The sequence below is a fragment of the Hemibagrus wyckioides genome, linkage group LG16, assembly GCF_019097595.1.
Source record: "Hemibagrus wyckioides isolate EC202008001 linkage group LG16, SWU_Hwy_1.0, whole genome shotgun sequence".
In the NCBI taxonomy this organism is placed as follows: Eukaryota; Metazoa; Chordata; class Actinopteri; order Siluriformes; family Bagridae; genus Hemibagrus; species Hemibagrus wyckioides.
Window position 1 is genome coordinate 19,219,857 of NC_080725.1, and position 20,144 is coordinate 19,240,000.

At 41.5% G+C, this 20,144-nt stretch overlaps 1 protein-coding gene across 2 annotated transcripts in view; it reads left to right on the top strand.

Moving 5' to 3' along the window:
- Window positions 1–20,144, top strand: part of gfra2b (GDNF family receptor alpha 2b) — a 116,121-nt gene that overhangs the window by 43,325 nt on the left and 52,652 nt on the right. For both annotated transcript variants that reach the window (XM_058412632.1, XM_058412633.1), the window contains exon 3: window positions 486–563. In XM_058412632.1, coding sequence (XP_058268615.1) covers window positions 486–563 — 78 coding nt within the window. The remainder of the gene's footprint in view (window positions 1–485; window positions 564–20,144) is intronic.

Sequence of the window (20,144 nt, forward strand, 5' to 3'; positions counted from 1 at the left end):
TAAGTATTTCTGTTTTTTCGTAGCTTTCTAGGGGTGTTGTATTCATGAAAAAGTTCCAAAAACACAAAAACGGTTCTATTTTTTCCACACAAATGTTTCTGTCTTCAATGTAAATGTTGACATCAAACCCATTTCCGCTCTCGGAGACGCCCCAAGTGCTTATTCATCGAAAAACAACCAGTAAAATTCTGTGTAAGTTTCTCCAACAGAGGGAAAAACACACGTCTAAAACACACCGAAAGCCAACACTCATTTTATATCAGACTCACAGCCAGAAAATGTGGTGTAAGAGAAATAAAACACTTCAGGATGTATTGTTATCGGATGCTAAGAGTAACTTCACTTCACATCGGGCCGCATCACAGCACCATGTTACTGATTAGTTTCCTTTAACTGCACATCCCCCATATCTAGCCAATGTTATGTGACAGATTTGTGGTAGACTCTTCTGGAAACGTGAAAAATGTGATTGTTTGTGTTTACAGGAGAAGAGCTTTACGAGACGTCCCCCTACGAGCCAATGCATTTCACTGATGAATTCCGACTCGCTTCTATTATTTCAGGTACGAGAGATTATTTTTAATTAAAAAAAAATGTGTTAATTCTGAATATTGTTATGGCATGTGTTTTGCTGTAAGGGTAGGGTCCTGGGGAGCAGCTTCTCAGTATCCCATTTATATTTATGTCACATATAGCCTTCAGCTCTGTGTGTGTGTGTGTGTGTGAATGATTGATTGAGCAAGCAACTTTATTTTTTTCATTAAGCAGAGACTTATTTGCACTTATTAAGACATGAATAAAGGCTTTAAGGTTTAGCAGCTTTATATTTGGTTGTGTAATAAAAACATCGGATTCGAATATTTTTAGCCCTTTGCTTCTTTGTAAACCTTGATGATTCATTAGCAGATCTAATCCCGAAAGCTTGAAGGGAAAAACGATCCACAAAAACAAACCAAATGCCGTGGTTATATAAATACTCATTATTTTCTTGGGTTAAGGCAGAAGTTTTCATTAAAGCTGCATTATATATCATTACTTTTTCTTAACACTGAGCTCATTGAGGTGTTATCTTTATTATCTGTTGGAAGTGGGAAGGATCAGTAATTCATCAAGTTTGAATAGGGTTCCATGAGACAATGAGTCTGAAAAGGAATAGAAAAGTAAATATATAAATATATAACACAGCGGAAACTCGGCATACGAGTTTAATTCCTTCTGGAGGCGAGTTCTTAAGGTGAAATGTGTATTGCAATATGAATTTTCCCATAAGAAATAATGTTAATGCAGATAATCCGTTCCAGCCACCCAAAAATATTACCAATATTAACCAGTTTCCAAGGGTCCTCACAGGAAGTCATGCCACCAAGCTGGGGCTAAAAATAGAACAGACCACCCATGTCACCAATCTGTCAACAAAAAACGCCCGAAAAATCACTTAGCTTCTGCTTTCCCTGAAGCAATTCGTAAAATTCATAAACTCTCTTCACTTGGCTTTCCACTGATAGAGGGAGCTTATTTTAGCTAGGTTTATGCCGAGTTCACACTGAACGATTTTCAGAGTGGTCGGATCACGGTTGTTTTCACGCTGCACGACTATCTAGGTAGAATAGTCGCTGGTCACTGCTGTGTGCACACTGCACAATGGATCGGTGACAGGAGGTTTCACACTGCATGACTTCACCATAGGAAGAATCGCCCACAACACTGTCTGGTCTGCAAACTGCGTTTCACAACCGAAAATACGTGAGAAATAATAAGGAAATAATGCAAGATCACACATGATGGAACCCCCGAGCCAAATGGTCAGTGTGGGGAACAAGGATTGTGTGTTCTGCCGAATTGACCAAATGAATAATTTTGCATTGTGCTGCTGTTGATGCGGCTGGTCAAGTAAATGTTTCTGCTTTATTTCTGTTTAATGCTATTGTAAAGCTTTATTCTGATATAACTATATTTAATACATTTTTTCTGATAAAAACCTATAAACTCTTAAACTATACTTAAACGTGCTTGCTGATATTGTGATCTATAACTCCTCCCAGAACTGCCCGCTGCCCTGTATCTTGCTCTTTCAATGGCTGTAGGTCATCGCCGAGGTATTTTTCAGTCAGAACTCCTTTCACACTGCACAATTTTGAGTCGCCTACAGGTCCAGATATTTAGCATGCCAAATATTTCCCGGGCATCGGCGACTCATCGGCGATTCTCTCAGATCGCGTCTTTGGTAATTTACACTGTGCAACTCGGATTTGCCTCAGATTTCGGGAATTTGTCGGAGGTTTTGCAAAACCAGTCGGCGAAAATCAGGGCTAAAATCGTGCAGTGTGAACTCGGCATTACTGATGTATGGAAAAACCCACGGCTGCGTCAAATGCAGGAGTGAGGAGCGGACAGAAGTGGCAATTTCTTTTAATAAAATACATATAATTTTCATTTATATAATTAAAATTATAAGTTTATTGGGGGTTTTTTTCGGTCTCGGTACCGGTCCACGGCCTGGTGGTTGGGGACCCCTGGTTTATATGACACATTGCCATGTGAAAGCTGTCATGTGGACCAGTGAGTCCTCCATTGCACCGATCCCAAGACTTCCTGTAGGACGTGGTGTGAGTTCGGGTTGCACTGAAACCGTGATGCAATTCCCGTGAATGTGAACACAACCCCTCCTCGTATCTGCGCTTGTTCAGGAAATAAAGAAACCTGCATGTGTGTTTTAGCCGATGACGACATCATTCTTTTCCGCAACAAACGTGTTTAGTGACAGGGGAATGATGTGGGACACTGAAGAGATGCCTTACTGCACATAACAGCACCGAAATAATAATAATAATAAAAAGCAACGACAAAGAATATAGTGAGTCGATATGGTTGTGTTGTGATGATGTAAGATGAATGCAAACACACCGGAGTTTAAGAGAATCAAGTGAGTCTGGGGGGCAAAGGGAACGAGAACACTCGGAATCAGACCTCCACAAACATGCCTAGTGAGAAACCACCTAGGAGCTGATGATATTATATACAAATATATATTTTGAGTCTACTGTCAATCATCTGATGCCACTGCAAATCCTGAGCTCATGAGAATTCAAAATTCGTAATTTCCAACAAATAGATTCATAAGAAACTGAATTAAAACTAAAAACAAACTCCGCTCTTGACTTTATGTCTCGCGTTCACGAATTGAACAGTAACAAATTCACCAGCGTGAGCCGATCTAGCTGGCCCTCGTCCGTTTCCGTCGTTGCCGGCTAAGCGTTTCGAGCTCTGATTGACTCTTCAGCCAGAAAAATTCAAATGAGACGTTCTCAGACAGAGCGCTGTAGTAAGCTGTTTGTGTTTACATTCTCTATTCTGCATCATAATCCGGTGTAAACTGGCGTATAAACGATTTAAGCACCCGAGCATAGTGAAAGTCGCAACACTCTCCCATTCTCCAGGTCATGAATATGTATTCGTGTGGGAAAACTGTGAGGGGGAAAAGGTGGAGAAATAGGCAGTGTATCAGATTACACCTGATTACATGTTTAATTCGATGTACTAAACTTACACAACTAGCGACAGACACACGTGTGTGTTATTGTTTGCTCACAGGTTTAAACACAAGCATGGAGCGACTTTTGAAACATTTTTATTCACTCTCAAACCTTTTTTCTTTTATTATTTATTTATGACAAAATTCAAGAAAACAATTCAAGAAAACTCTTTTAATGTTAAATGTTTATTGCACTGATTTTTTTTTTTCTTCAAAAATTTAAAAATGCAGATCTGGCAACCCTGAATTTACATCACACACATGTACATCGGTTTGCTCAATTATAATTCATAAATATGCCAATAGAGGCTCAGTCATTATAAAAAGCCGGCTTTTCTTTTGTTACTTTATGTTTCCTGGAATTTCCTGGAATTTCCTACTATCATTTAATCAAAAAAACTCCATTTCCCAGAAACGACAGACAAGCCTGCTGTATATGAGTTTCAATTTTTTATATTTTTGCACCCTTAAATTCGGGTATTTAGTATTTTTTGTTATATTCCTTCTTATTTTATGTAAATTTCCCTTTGGGATGAATAAAGTATCTATCTATCTATCTATCTATCTATCTATCTATCTATCTATCTATCTGTCCGTCTGTCTGTCTGTCTGTCTGTCTGTCTGTCTGTCCGCCCGCCTATCTATCTATCTATCTATCTATCTATCTATCTATCTATCTATCTATCTATCTATCTATCTATCTATCTGTCTGTCTGTCTGTCTATCTGTCCGTCCGCCTGCCTATCTATCTATCTATCTATCTATCTATCTATCTATCTATCTATCTATCTATCTATCTATCTATCTATCTGTCTGTCTGTCTGTCTGTCCGCCCGCCTATCTATCTATCTATCTATCTATCTATCTATCTATCTATCTATCTATCTGTCTGTCTGTCTGTCTGTCTGTCTGTCTGTCTGTCTGTCCGTCCGTCCGCCTATCTATCTATCTATCTATCTATCTATCTATCTATCTATCTATCTATCTATCTATCTATCTATCTATCTATCTATCTGTCTGTCTGTCTGCCTATCTATCTATCTATCTATCTATCTATCTATCTATCTGTCTGTCTGTCTGTCTGTCTGTCTATCTATCTATCTATCTATCTATCTATCTATCTATCTATCTGTCTGTCTGTCTGCCTATCTATCTATCTATCTATCTATCTATCTATCTATCTATCTATCTATCTGTCTGTCTGTCTGTCTGTCTGTCTGTCTGTCTGTCTATCTATCTATCTATCTATCTATCTATCTGTCTGTCTGTCTATCTGTCCGTCCGCCTATCTATCTATCTTTCTATCTATCTATCTATCTATCTATCTATCTATCTATCTATCTATCTATCTATCTATCTATCTATCTATCTATCTATCTATCTATCTATCTATCTATCTATCTGTCTGTCTGTCTGTCTGTCTATCTATCTATCTATCTATCTGTCTGTCTGTCTATCTGTCCGTCCGCCTATCTATCTATCTTTCTATCTATCTATCTTTCTATCTATCTATCTATCTATCTATCTATCTATCTATCTATCTATCTATCTATCTATCTATCTATCTATCTATCTATCTATCTATCTAAATTCATGTGCAGAATCAGTGAGCAGCATTGTTTACACACTTTATGTACATCTGGAAAACATTCCTGAGTCAAAACAGTGTAAACTATTTAATCATTTCAGTACAGCGATGCTAAAGTTTCTTTGTTCCCTCGTTATCTTGATTGTTGTCATGATCTATGTCTCTAATTAAACAAATTCTATTCATTAAATAATCTCACAACTCTAGAATACTGCGATGCAAACCTGACCACTTTCTCCATCTAAAGGCAACACGAGAGGTTTTTAAAATTCAGCACTCACTGTTTGTTCGATCGCTCCTTTCCTGATTGCCTCCTCGCTTGTCTCAGTTGCCGATCGCCTGACCTTTTTCCCTGCCGGACATCGATACTGGATGTGCCCTTTTTGGATTCATTTGCCTACAGATTTTAATAAAGCATCCATGCCTGTGCAAGAATCGTGACAGCTTTTTAGAAGTTGGTAAATGATTTCTGAAGACATCCTTTCAGAGCGTAGATTTCTGACATTACAGAAAGTCTTTCTCTATAACATTGTCGTAGCCAACCAGGCTATTACTTGATTTTCATAAATATTTGTAGTTGCAGAATGCAGACTTAAATAAGTCACATTACATAAGCCTCATTAACTAAGATGTGTCGCTGTACATCTTAGTGCTTCAGAAAGTGTGAAAAATCTGGACAATTAGATAAAATGTTCATGAGGTCAAGCTGAATTAACAGCATTAGAGTAGGAGTGAAATTCTGGCTTCTTGTTTATTCTGTAGTAAAGTTTATAGACTGCTCAAAGCATCTAGATTCTATATAAAAAATTAGATTATTTCTTTAAAGGAAAAAACATCAACAGAAATGCATGAAGTATCTTTTGTGTTAGCGTAAAGGGCTGAAGGAGACGTAACCACACAGCACATGAAGAGAACGCACTGGTGTTTAAAAGGTTATAGGAATTGCACTGACAGAAATTCTCGACAAAGATGATTACATTCAGGACCTGAAGTCCGAATCGATGCTCTAAATAAAGCAACCAGAGTGAAAGTATCCAGAGTTCAGTATCCACCAGAGATGTATCCTCTGCTCAACAAAGGAACGCGCAAAAATATTCAACCCGTTCAGCACAGAATTGATCAGCTTCGCCTGAATAACAGATGATATGTTCACATATTCTTTTTGTCTGTATTTTTATTGCAAACTTTCTCGATGTTTTCTCAGAGAGAATTTTCAAAGTGAATTATTGGTCAGCCAATATTTCAAAGAAAATCAAAACCTGGAATTCAACCCTCCCAGGATCTGGAAACTTCTGGTGAAAGATCTTAATAAGGACACATGTGACTTAATAATTGGCCTTCACCTGTGAAATATTTAAAGGTGATCAAAAAACACTATGGTGGTGCTGTCACTGAAGGATCATTCTGAAGAATAATGAAATTTCATAACTTAGGAATGATTTTGGACAGCCAAGTAAGCACTGTTGGATGAACAGGGAGGAAGTGTAATCTATCTCACACCACCCAACATTCCCCATCCCTTAAATTTAGCCAGAGACTGTTGAGAGAAGTCACTGTGAGGCAAACAGTCAACCTGAAGCTGTTAAGGTACACATGAGAATGATTTCAGTACCTGAGGACTGTCAAACGGTAGATTGAAAGAAACTGTTGCGAAAGTAGAGATATATGAAAGTGACCAAGTGAAGGTGGTGTTGTTTGGTGTAATCTCAATTGATCTCAATTTACACCGATCAGGCATAACATTATGAGCGCTGAGAGGTGGAGGGAATAAAACTGATGATCTCCTCATCATGGCACCTGTTAGTGGGTGGGATATATTAGGCAACAAGTGAACATTTTGTCCTCAAAGTTGATGTGTTAGAAGCAGGAAAAATGGACAAGCATAAAGATTTGAGCGAGTTTGATGAAGGGCCAATTTGTGATGGCTAGACCACTGGATTAGAGCATCTCCAAAACTGCAGCTCTTGTGGGGTGTTCCCGGTCTGCAGTGGTCAGTATCTAACAAAAGTATCCTGAAAGTTTCCTTTCCTGCGAGGCCCCACCTCACAGCTTACAGGACTTAATGGATCTGCTGCTAACATCTTGGTGCCAGATACCACAGCATCATGGATGAGGGCTGTTTTGGGAGCAAAAGGGGGAGCAACACAATATTAGGCATAATGTTATACCTGATCGGTGTACATCATTTCTGATCATTGCAGTGAAACACGGTGGTGCGTTTTATATTCAGAACCTAGACATTTTTGTCATCTTTGAAAGGAGAAAGGATGGAGTAAAATAAATACAGAAAGAAATTATTATAAGAGAGCCTGCTAAAGCAAACTAAACCACAAACTAAACCACTGGTGGTGGTGGTAGCTCAAGTGGTTAAGGCTCTGGGTTGTTGATCGGAAGATCGGGTTTCAAGCCCCATCACCGCCAAGTTGCCACCGTTGGGCTCTTGAGCAAGGCCCCCAACCCACCCTGTTCCAAGGGCGCTGCATTATGGCTGACCCTGTGCTCTGACCCGAACCCTCATGGGGTGGGATATGTGAAGAGAGAATTTCACTGTGCAGTAATGTATATGTGACAAATAAAGGATACTTAACGTAAAGCCTGATTGGTTATATAAAATAAAATAAAGGTTCTACAATGGCCACTGAAAATCTGTATGAAAATTGCAGCTGACAAACAACATCCAGACATCCTGAATAACCAGGAGCCAGGACAAATAAGTAAAAATTTCTCCCAAACAAAAGACTGAAGAAAAAAAAGGTGTTTCCACCAAGTACTAACCTGAAGGGGTTGAATGCCTGCTGTATGAAAGCAGCATTTTGTATTTGGCATCAGATAATGATGAAATGTAGGCTAAGATACTGTTACATATTCAGTTACATGATGATTTGTGATTAAAAAGAGATTTCTGGAACAGTGTGTGTTTGTAATCCAGATGAATGTGATTGCATTTAAGGGGGTGAATACATTTGTATGGATTGTGTATGTACAGACAGACAGACATTTCTACTGCAAGTCAGAGTGAAACGTTGCGTGAAACAGCAAACGGGAGCATGTTTTCATCTGGCTGAGAAAAAAGGATGACCTTTTCTCTTATCTGGTGGCAGAGAAGCAACACACACACACACACACCATGCACTGTTCACGTTCAGACACATGTAAAATGGTAAAGACAGACATGTCAAAATATTATTATTATTATTTTTAGGTCCGTAACCTGCTAGTCTCAACCCCAAAAAGACATCACAGTCTTGGACGCTTTTCTGGCCACAAGCTCCAGGATCTCGGTTGTGAGATCCTGATCCAGATCTGTGTTATCACCGTTCTCCTGTCCATCAGCTCCAGGAGTCAGCCTTCATCTCACAGATGAAGTTCTTCTTCTTGATGACTCAATCTTTTCTGACCTAAGTGCTGACTTCACTTTGTTTTAATTGGTCAACATTAGTCACTATTACAACCTCGATTCAATCAGACCACCAGAGGAGAACCAAATGAGTGCATATGAATCATAACGGCAGCACTGCAGAAAGGCTGCTGTGATTCAGAGCCCCAGTTGGGGCTTTCTTTTTTTTTTCTATCCCTTGTGCTGTAACCTCTGAAAGCTGATTGCACAGTGGCAAAGCAGAGAGCATCAAGTGACGAGACTTCACCTGGGATTTTCTTTGAGAAATACAGAGAGAGAGAGAGAGAGAGAGAGAGACAGAGAAAAGGAATACCAATCTAGAAAATAACATGTGCTGATGGAATGGAACAAAACCCATCCTCAATCCCGCTGTCATGAAAAGCCATTTATTTCCCCCCCCATTCCTTATGCACCACGTCACATTTCTCATTATTTACACTACACAAAAGGTAATCTGGATCGTGATATGAGAGCGACAGCACTGCCTTCAGAGAATAACACACCGCAGCGAAATACGTGGAGAACAGAAACATTTTTTTTTATGAGTAAACAAAAAAGCACTTGGCCGTGAAGCCCTTATTTTATAGGTCATATGTGTTTGAAAACATGTTTTGGGTGATGCATAGGCTTAAAGAAGTCAGCGTTAATCTCTGCTCATATCATGGAGGGGATTCATTTTAATATTGTTTAGTTTATTTATGCATGTGCAAATGTCATCTGTCCAGTATTTACTAATTTTATTTTATAATTCACAGAACTCTATTTAAAATGTAGACTAAATTAAATTTAAGCTGTTTAGAATCTATATGGCACAAGTATGTGGACACCTGATCATCACATCCATATATGGTTCTTCCCCAACTCTTTCCACAAAACTTTCCTTTCCCTTCACTGAAACTAAGGGAAACAATGTGGGGACTGGAGAAAGGAGACAGAAGTGTAGAGATTGAAGAAAGGAGACAGAAGGTGGGGACTAGAGAAAGGAGACAGAAGTGTGAAGACTGGAGAAAGGAGACAGAAGTGTTGGAGACTGGAGAAAGGAGACAGAAGTGTTGGAGACTGGATAAAGGAGACAGAAGTGTTGGAGACTGGAGAAAGGAGACAGAAGTGTTGGAGACTGGAGAAAGGAGACAGAAGTGTGGAGACTGGATAAAGGAGACAGAAGTGTTGGAGACTGGAGAAAGGAGACAGAAGTGTTGGAGACTGGAGAAAGGAGACAGAAGTGTGGGGACTGGAGAAAGGAGACAGAAGTGTGGGGACTGGAGAAAGGAGACAGAAGTGTGGGGACTGGATAAAGGAGACAGAAGTGTGGGGACTGGAGAAAGGAGACAGAAGTGTGGGGACTGGAGAAAGGAGACAGAAGTGTGGGGACTGGATAAAGGAGACAGAAGTGTGGGGACTGGAGAAAGGAGACAGAAGTGTGGAGACTGGAGAAAGGAGACAGAAGTGTGGAGACTGGAGAAAGGAGACAGAAGTGTGGAGACTGGAGAAAGGAGACAGAAGTGTGGAGACTGGAGAAAGGAGACAGAAGTGTGGAGACTGGAGAAAGGAGACAGAAGTGTGGAGACTGGAGAAAGGAGACAGAAGTGTGGGGACTGGAGAAAGGAGACAGAAGTGTGGGGACTGGATAAAGGAGACAGAAGTGTGGAGACTGGAGAAAGGGGACAGAAGTGTGGAGACTGGAGAAAGGGGACAGAAGTGTGGAGACTGGAGAAAGGGGACAGAAGTGTGGAGACTGGAGAAAGGAGACAGAAGTGTGGGGAACAATAGAAGTATGGGGACTGGAGAAAGGAGACAGAAGTGTGGGGACTGGAGAAAGGAGACAGAAGTGTGGGGACTGGATAAAGGAGACAGAAGTGTGGGGACTGGAGAAAGGAGACAGAAGTGTGGGGACTGGAGAAAGGAGACAGAAGTGTGGGGACTGGATAAAGGAGACAGAAGTGTGGGGACTGGATAAAGGAGACAGAACTGTGGAGACTGGAGAAAGGAGACAGAAGTGTGGGGACTGGAGAAAGGAGACAGAAGTGTGGAGACTGGAGAAAGGGGACAGAAGTGTGGAGACTGGAGAAAGGAGACAGAAGTGTGGAGACTGGAGAAAGGGGACAGAAGTGTGGAGACTGGAGAAAGGAGACAGAAGTGTGGGGACTGGAGAAAGGAGACAGAAGTGTGGGGACTGGATAAAGGAGACAGAAGTGTGGAGACTGGAGAAAGGGGACAGAAGTGTGGAGACTGGAGAAAGGAGACAGAAGTGTGGAGACTGGAGAAAGGGGACAGAAGTGTGGAGACTGGAGAAAGGGGACAGAAGTGTGGAGACTGGAGAAAGGGGACAGAAGTGTGGAGACTGGAGAAAGGAGACAGAAGTGTGGGGACTGGAGAAAGGAGACAGAAGTGTGGGGACTGGAGAAAGGAGACAGAAGTGTGGGGACTGGAGAAAGGAGACAGAAGTGTGGGGACTGGAGAAAGGAGACAGAAGTGTGGGGACTGGAGAAAGGAGACAGAAGTGTGGAGACTGGAGAAAGGAGACAGAAGTGTGGGGACTGGAGAAAGGAGACAGAAGTGTGGGGACTGGAGAAAGGAGACAGAAGTGTGGGGACTGGAGAAAGGAGACAGAAGTGTGGGGACTGGAGAAAGGAGACAGAAGTGTGGGGACTGGAGAAAGGAGACAGTCCTCCTCATTATCATCAACATCAGTGTCTGATCTCACTAATGCTCTTGTAGCTGAATGATCACAAACCCCGGCATTCCACAATCCAACCTTCTATCAGATTAGGGAGGAAATGGGACCAAATCTGGATGTTCAACATAATTGCACATATGGGTCAGGTGCCAACAAACTTTTGGTAATGTAATATGTAATTTATGCAGCTTGCTGGCAGCGGCTATTGCAAAGAAAGATAAAAAAAATGTTAAAAAACTCTATGGATGCTCTGTTGTCTAGAGAGTCTCTTTTTCTGAAAAGATTCTCCTGGGAACAATCCAAAGAACCCTTAAGGAACCCTGACCTTATGTTCACATTAGCAGACAACAAAGCAAGCGGCTGCTGGTTATTTCCCCTGCAAGTGCATGACACAAAGCCAGGATTTTACCAACAATCAGAAGCAGTGTTTAAACTGATAGCCTTGCACTTCAATATAAATTTAATATGATGCATTAAATCCAACAACAAATCCAAATGCTTGAATGATTCTTTGGGCCAATCCTATAGCATATGTGGTCCAAATACTTTTTCAGTTTCACCCTCAGAGCTTTAGTTCTATTTTTGTCTGACTTGCAAAAGTATTAAAAACCTAAAATTTAAATTATATGCTTTCAGACAGAGGGACAGTTAGGGGAAAAAAGGATAAAAGAGAAGAGGGGAGTGATGGGGGGCAGAGCGAGATAGACAAAGAGAGATAGATAATGGGATAGACAGAAAGATATAGGAAAAAGTAGAGATTTTTGTTGCCTCAGTATACACTGATCAGGCATAACATTATGACCACTAAGGTGAAGTGAATATGACCGATGATCTGCTCATCATGGCATCTGTTAGTGGGTGGGATATATTAGGCAGCAAGTGAACATTTTGTCCTCAACGTTGATGTGTTAGAAGCAGGAAAAATGGACAAGCATAAGGATTTGAGTGAGTTTGATGAAGGGCCAAATTGTGATGGCTAGACCACTGGATCAGAACATCTCCAAAACTGCAGCTCTTGTGGGGTGTTCCCGGTCTGCAGTGGTCAGTATCTGATCCGATCCATCCGATCCAGTGTGGTCCGATCCAACAGACGAACTACTGATGCTCAAATTGCTGAAGACATTAATGCTGGTTCTGATAGAAAGGTGTCAGAATACACAGTGTATGACAGTTTGTTGCGTATTGGGCTAATAATGTTATGCCTGGTCGGTGTATGTAGCTAATACAGTTAGATTTCTTTGCTTTTATCCACAAGTGAAGTCTAGCATGTAACATGTAAACAAAGTCAATTGTATAAATATATTCTTAAACAAAAGTGCTTCGTATAAATCGTGTAGTGGCCTGTAGGCTATACATGTTGACGTTATTCCTCATGTTAACTAAAAAAGTAATGGTGACAACAGCAGCAGTCGCTAGAGGCACAAATTACAAGCGACAAGAGCGACTTGTCACTCGGTAGTTTGAACACAGGCTTATTTGTAACAGTGTAGAAACGATGGAGTTGTTTATTCTGGAAGCTGACAAAATACTCTTGTGCCCCACAACTTCACCCACAGCAAATCTGCTCTCCTCTGCTGAAACATTGACACCTGCGGCAACTTTGATTGCATGCTGCCGGCTTAATTGTTCAAACGGCATTTTCTCCCGGGCCGTGATAAAACCCAAGGAGTAAAACACCGCCATCTCCATGCAAATCACACTAATAAACCAAAACATGCTCCATATAATGGAACTAACAGAAGCAATGGGAATCAAAATGATAAATTATAAACAAGAAGAGAATAAACATGGAAAAGCACAGTGATGTGGCACTCAAACACTCGAAAACGCTGTGTAGTATGCTGAGAGACCATGCTTTCTGAAAGAGAGAGAGAGAGAGAGAGAGAGAGAGAGTGGAGAAAGGAGACAGAAGTATGGGGACTGGAGAAAGGAGACAGAAGTTTGGAGACTGGAGAAAGGAGACAGAAGTATGGGGACTGGAGAAAGGAGACCGAAGTATGGGGACTAGAGAAAGGAGACAGAAGTATGGGGACTGGAGAAAGGAGACAGAAGTATGGGGACTAGAGAAAGGAGACAGAAGTGTGGGGACTAGAGAAAGGAGACAGAAGTTTGGAGACTGGAGAAAGGAGACAGAAGTTTGGAGACTGGAGAAAGGAGACAGAAGTGTGGGGACTGGAGAAAGGAGACAGAAGTGTGGAGACTGGAGAAAGGAGACAGAAGTTTGGAGACTGGAGAAAGGAGACAGAAGTGTGGGGACTAGAGAAAGGAGACAGAAGTTTGGAGACTGGAGAAAGGAGACAGAAGTGTGGGGACTGGAGAAAGGAGACAGAAGTTTGGAGACTGGAGAAAGGAGACAGAAGTTTGGAGACTGGAGAAAGGAGACAGAAGTGTGGGGACTGGAGAAAGGAGACAGAAGTTTGGAGACTGGAGAAAGGAGACAGAAGTTTGGAGACTGGAGAAAGGAGACAGAAGTATGGGGACTGGAGAAAGGAGACAGAAGTGTGGGGACTGGAGAAAGGAGACAGAAGTGTGGAGACTAGAGAAAGGAGACAGAAGTGTGGAGACTAGAGAAAGGAGACAGAAGTGTGGGGACTGGAGAAAGGAGACAGAAGTGTGGAGACTAGAGAAAGGAGACAGAAGTGTGGGGAACAATAGAAGTATGGGGACTGGAGAAAGGAGACAGAAGTGTGGGGACTAGAGAAAGGAGACAGAAGTGTGGGGAACAATAGAAGTATGGGGACTGGAGAAAGGAGACAGAAGTGTGGGGACTAGAGAAAGGAGACAGAAGTGTGGGGACTGGAGAAAGGAGACAGAAGTGTGGGGACTAGAGAAAGGAGACAGAAGTGTGGAGACTAGAGAAAGGAGACAGAAGTGTGGGGAACAATAGAAGTATGGGGACTGGAGAAAGGAGACAGAAGTGTGGGGACTAGAGAAAGGAGACAGAAGTGTGGGGACTGGAGAAAGGAGACAGAAGTGTGGGGACTAGAGAAAGGAGACAGAAGTGTGGAGACTGGAGAAAGGAGACAGAAGTGTGGGGACTGGAGAAAGGAGACAGAAGTGTGGGGACTAGAGAAAGGAGACAGAAGTGTGGAGACTAGAGAAAGGAGACAGAAGTGTGGGGAACAATAGAAGTATGGGGACTGGAGAAAGGAGACAGAAGTGTGGGGACTAGAGAAAGGAGACAGAAGTGTGGGGACTGGAGAAAGGAGACAGAAGTGTGGGGACTAGAGAAAGGAGACAGAAGTGTGGAGACTGGAGAAAGGAGACAGAAGTGTGGAGACTAGAGAAAGGAGACAGAAGTGTGGGGACTAGAGAAAGGAGACAGAAGTGTGGGGACTGGAGAAAGGAGACAGAAGTGTGGGGACTAGAGAAAGGAGACAGAAGTGTGGAGACTAGAGAAAGGAGACAGAAGTGTGGGGAACAATAGAAGTATGGGGACTGGAGAAAGGAGACAGAAGTGTGGGGACTAGAGAAAGGAGACAGAAGTGTGGGGACTGGAGAAAGGAGACAGAAGTGTGGGGACTAGAGAAAGGAGACAGAAGTGTGGAGACTGGAGAAAGGAGACAGAAGTGTGGGGACTGGAGAAAGGAGACAGAAGTGTGGGGACTGGAGAAAGGAGACAGAAGTGTGGGGACTAGAGAAAGGAGACAGAAGTGTGGAGACTAGAGAAAGGAGACAGAAGTGTGGGGAACAATAGAAGTATGGGGACTGGAGAAAGGAGACAGAAGTGTGGGGACTAGAGAAAGGAGACAGAAGTGTGGGGACTGGAGAAAGGAGACAGAAGTGTGGGGACTGGAGAAAGGAGACCGAAGTGTGGAGACTGGAGAAAGGAGACAGAAGTGTGGGGACTGGAGAAAGGAGACAGAAGTATGGGGACAGAAGTGAAGAGACGTGACGGAATGTGTGCAGCACAGTTCTACCCAATAAGAGCCGGTGACATTTAAAGGACATTTAACTGAGCACCACACATGGAGCAGTGGAATATTACAGTGTTTGAAAGGAGCAGCATGTTTCTAATCGATTAGTGCAGGAAGACCTCGCTGTGACTGCGACAGACTTCAAAACAGCTTTCTGTCCCTTCAAGTGCAAAACCAACAGCAAGCAAATCACATCAGATTATCTGAATTCATCACATCAAGTCTGCGGAGCTTTATTATGGCGCTTCGTGGCTGAGGACAGAGAGTTTCAGGAAGAAGCATGAAAAGAAGTTGCCCACAAAGAAGGAAGGAAGAAAGAAACAAATGAAGAGAGGAACATAGGATAGTGAGAGTTTTTTTTTTAATTCTGTTTCTTCTTCTTCTGGCAAGAAAAGCTCATGGATCACGTTAATCTTATCACACTCACTCAACATAATTCAGAGTCATTGGAAATTTGTTAAAATTCAATTTAATATTAACAAAGGAATCACTTTTGGTGAGAAACATAATATAGATATGTAAACTAGACATAACATGTTCTCTTAAAGCCGACTGACCAGATATTCATTTTGTTCAGTGTTGCTAGACTCCTCCTGTTTGTTTCAACAATAGGACTCTGACAGTCAGTCATTCTGTCATTCAGTCAGTCATTCTGTCAGTCAGTCAGTCATTCTGTCAGTCAGTCACTTATTCTGTCAGGCAGATGTTTTTTCAGTCATTCTGTCATTTATTCTGTCAGTTATTGTCACTTAGTCATTTATTCAGTCAGTCAGTCATTCTGTGAGTCAGTCAGTCATTTATTTAATCAGTCAGTCTATCAGTCAGTCATTTAGTCAATCATTCTGTGTCAGTCAGTCAATCAGTCAGTTATTCTAACATTCATGCATTCATTCTCTCTGTCATTCAGTCATTTATTCAGTCAGTCAATTAATGTCAGCCATTTATTCAGTCAGTCGTTCTGTCTGTCAGTCAGTTATTCTGTCAGTCAGTCATTCTGTGTCAGTCGTTTTTTCTGTCAGTCAGTCATTTAGTCAATTATTCTGTCAGTCAGTCATTCTGTGAGTCAGTCAGTCATTTATTCAGTCAGTCTATCAGTCATTCAGTCAGTCATTCTGTGAGTCAGTCAGTCATTTATTCAGTCAGTCTATCAGTCATTCAGTCAGTCATTCTGTGAGTCAGTCAGTCATTCAGTCAGTCATTTAGCCAATCATTCTGTGAGTCAGTCAATCGTTCAGTCAGTCAGTCATTCTGTCAGTCAGTCAATCAGTCAGTTATTCTAACACACAGACATTCATTCTGTCAGTCAGTCAGTCAGTCAGTCAGTCATTAATTCATTCATTCATTCAGTCAGTCAGTTATTCTGTCAGTCAGTCAATCATACAGTCAGTAATTTTGTGAGTCAGTCTTTCTATTAGTCAGTCAGTCAATCATTCGGTCAATCCTTCCATCAATCATTCAATTAGTCAGACATTCAATCATTTAGTCAGTCGTTCTATCAGTCCTTCCATCGATCATTCATTATGTCAGTCAGCTGGTCAATCAGTCGCTCTGTCATGTAATCACTCTTTTAGTCAGTCATACATTCAGTCCATCAATCACTCAGTCAGTAAAAATGCCTCTTCCAGGAGCTCTTCAAGAAGATGCTTTTTATAAAGTATTAGTTATGGAGTGTGCATATGTATGCAACAGGTTACTGTGGTTTGTTTTTGTTTGTTTTTTTCTAAAAACCTTTCGATTTGTTTTTTACTTGAATATTGTTGGTGGCTACATCACAGTAAAAGTAAACCAAGGACAATGTCACCCACTCCACTACCATGCCACCTATTTTTTGGGCAACTGTAGATGAGTAAGATGATCGCTGATGAACATGAAAATGTCCAACTTTCGGACCCAGTTGTATGACAGATTCATCATAGCATCCCGCTTTCAAGGAACCAAACCCAGATATGTTCATTCCTCCACTACAGATTCCTGGACTTTGATGTGAACGGGCCCTGCAGTCATTCCTTCCCTGATTCTCTGCTCTCAGAGATGAAACGAGGCAGTGTTTGTGTCTCTCACCACTCTGAGTGTGTCGGGATTTCGAGGGACTTGGCGCTGTGCTTCGCGCTGCTTGAAACAAGGCTCCACTTTCCACTAACGTGACCTTGCGAAAGCCTCTGTCTCTGTGCGATTCAGTTTTGAAGCCTGCGTTTGATTCCCTGCGCTTAAATAAAACATGCGGTGAAGCGCTGGAGGGATGGAAGATACGGAGATACGGAGAGACCCCCTCCTGTCAGAGCCATAACAAGCTCACTCTGCTGCCGTGTTAATTGGCCATCGCACACGTATATGCACGGAATATTTATCAGTCCCGTAGAGTCCCACAGCATCGCAAACATGTTCCCCTCAGCTGTGTAGCTCTCTCTCTCTCTCTCTCTCTCTGTGTGTGTCTGTGTGTGTGTGTGTGTGTGTTTTGCACGCCAAGGTCGAGATAAAATAGGAATGAAAGGAAACAAAGAACAAATAGAGTTGTGTTGATGTGTAGAAGAAGTAAAATAAAAGTACAACAAAACCAAAGAAAAAAAAAACAACAGAAAGAATAATCAACAGAAACAATGAAGGAAAAGAAGAAATGAAGAAACCAACGAAAGAAAGAAAGAAAGAAAGAAAGAAAGAAAGAAAGAAAGAAAGAAAGAAAGAAAGAAAGAAAGAACAGATTAGACAAATCAAAACAAAAATCACAGGAAATAATAAAAATGAGTGTGTGTGTGAGAGAGAGAGAGAGAGAGAGAGAGAGAATAGAATAGAATGGTGAATAAAAGAAAAGAAGAAAGAAAAGAAAGAAGGGCAGATAAGACAGAGGATAAGATAAAGGAAGGGAAACAGTGACAGTAGTTTAAGGCCTTGTATAACAAGCCTATGAGGTTTAGATTACATCAGAGCCTCAGACAAGCATCAGAAAACGCGGCCTCGTCCTGATTCAGCGTGAAGGCTCTCTCAGTGTGTAGCGAAGGAGGAAGAGACAGAAAGCGGGATGGGGCCGCTCCGATCAGATCCGATTAGATTTTATGGGTCTGAACCCGAGGCGATGCGCTCGAATAAAACAAAACAAAAACAACTTCGGTGAAAATACAATACAGGTGATTTAGTCCACAAATCACAGAGGAGAAACACAATAAGCAGAAGTGGATTTATGGCATTAATATGAAAAAGGTGCACTTTACTTGCAGCCTGCTGTATTTTAGATTCAAAGCACAGCCTGAATAAACATGATGTTCTGCGGCAGAATTCGGTGCAGAAGCACACCTTTTCGTCTAAATGAATTACATCAGCAGTTTCCCGGGACAAAGAAAGTCGCTTATCCAACAGTTCACACTGAGAAAAAAAAACTAATTAAAGCTGCTTCAGAGAACAAAGGCACGGCTTTTAGGAAAAATGCAATTAGAGTGCGGGCGAATTGTTATCTGAGCAACTGAAAAGGTCAGAACATGTGACGGGTTTAACTCTGAGGCGACGTACACAGAAGATTCACTGCAAGGCTTTAGGCATATTCTTCCCACACACCGTATAATTAAGCACTAATAACTCATTTCTCAGAACTAACTTGTGAAGTAGACATGCTAGAAATCTGTCGGTTCTGTTGCACTCTGTCCTTAGCCTCGGTCTTCAAAGGTAGTTGCCTCACTGGGTAGCAATTAGCAAAAAAAAAAAAAAAAAAAAGGAAAGATTATTGTCATAACTTTTAAGACACTGCGTACCTGACATTTGGTGAAATACAGTCAGCAGTTGGTTTATGAGAATGTTTGGAAAATGGTAACAGGACAAGCGGAGTTCATGTCTGGACTTTCATTTTCCCAGGCAAACAAATTTTCTAAACAAATCAAAGAAAAAATGTGTTGACATTTGCTATCTAAATTTGCACTCCTGCATGGTGCCATGGAAAAGCATTGATCGGAGATCTGAGGTTTAAATCCTGATGATGCTACAGCCATCTACAGCCAGGAGTCCAAGACAAACTTGCTCTTTGGGTGGGAGGGATGGGGATGGTATCGTCTCTTTCCGTGTCAGTCACAGCAACTGTAGACAAGCATAAGAATCTGTGAGGGTAGGCACTTTCCCTGGAGTGTGATCCACCTGGCTGCTGAGTGGGAACTGGCCAAAACCAATTTTACAGTACTGGTACAATACAGTACTGGTTTGTTACCCTTAGTTTGTATTAATGCTTTAAACTTGCTCACTAATCGTTACTACATCATCACTTTACAGGCTCAAGTTAGTTTCCCAGACTTCTACTTGCTGGACAGGATTTCTAATGTGAATTAGGATTTGTCCATCTCACTGTGTCTTGGGGGATTTCTCTGAGTACTCTGTTTTACTTTCCCAGTCCATAGACCAGGTTGTTGGCTGATTGGCATCTGTAGGTTGTGAGTGTGTCTGTGATTGTGCCCTGTGATAGACTGGCATCCAGTTTAAGGTACACACTCCCTTGTGCCCTGAGTCTACTTCAATAGGCACCAGGTTCCCTGCAACCCAGTAGGAGTGTAGAAAATGGAAGGCTGGGTGGATGAATGGATGGATGGATGGATGGAAGATTTGTCCATTTCTAGGAATGATCATACATCCTCTTTTTCCTGGACATGTCCTATCTTTAATGTACATAAATCTCCATGGATACCACCTATTTATGGTCTTGCCTTTTCATCAGTGAATTATAATTAGTAAGTGGTTTGTTACTGTCTTGTGATTTTATGGTTGGTACAATCACTATCTTTTTGCCTGCATACTCTTCCATTTTTGAATTTTTGAATTTTTTCATAAAGATCTCTGCATTACCCCGTTGTGCTGTTGTTCTCTTCTACCAAAATAAGTATTTTCCAGCATCTTCAATACAGCACTTGTCTAGATCTCAGACCTAAAATGCTTGGAATGTCTTAAGCCAGTGCAACAGTAACTCATTTATCCGTTTCATCCATGTTCAGTAATCTGTACGTTATCCTGGTCAGAGATGCAGTAGAACCAGAGACTATAAAAACAATAGGTGTGAGGCAGGA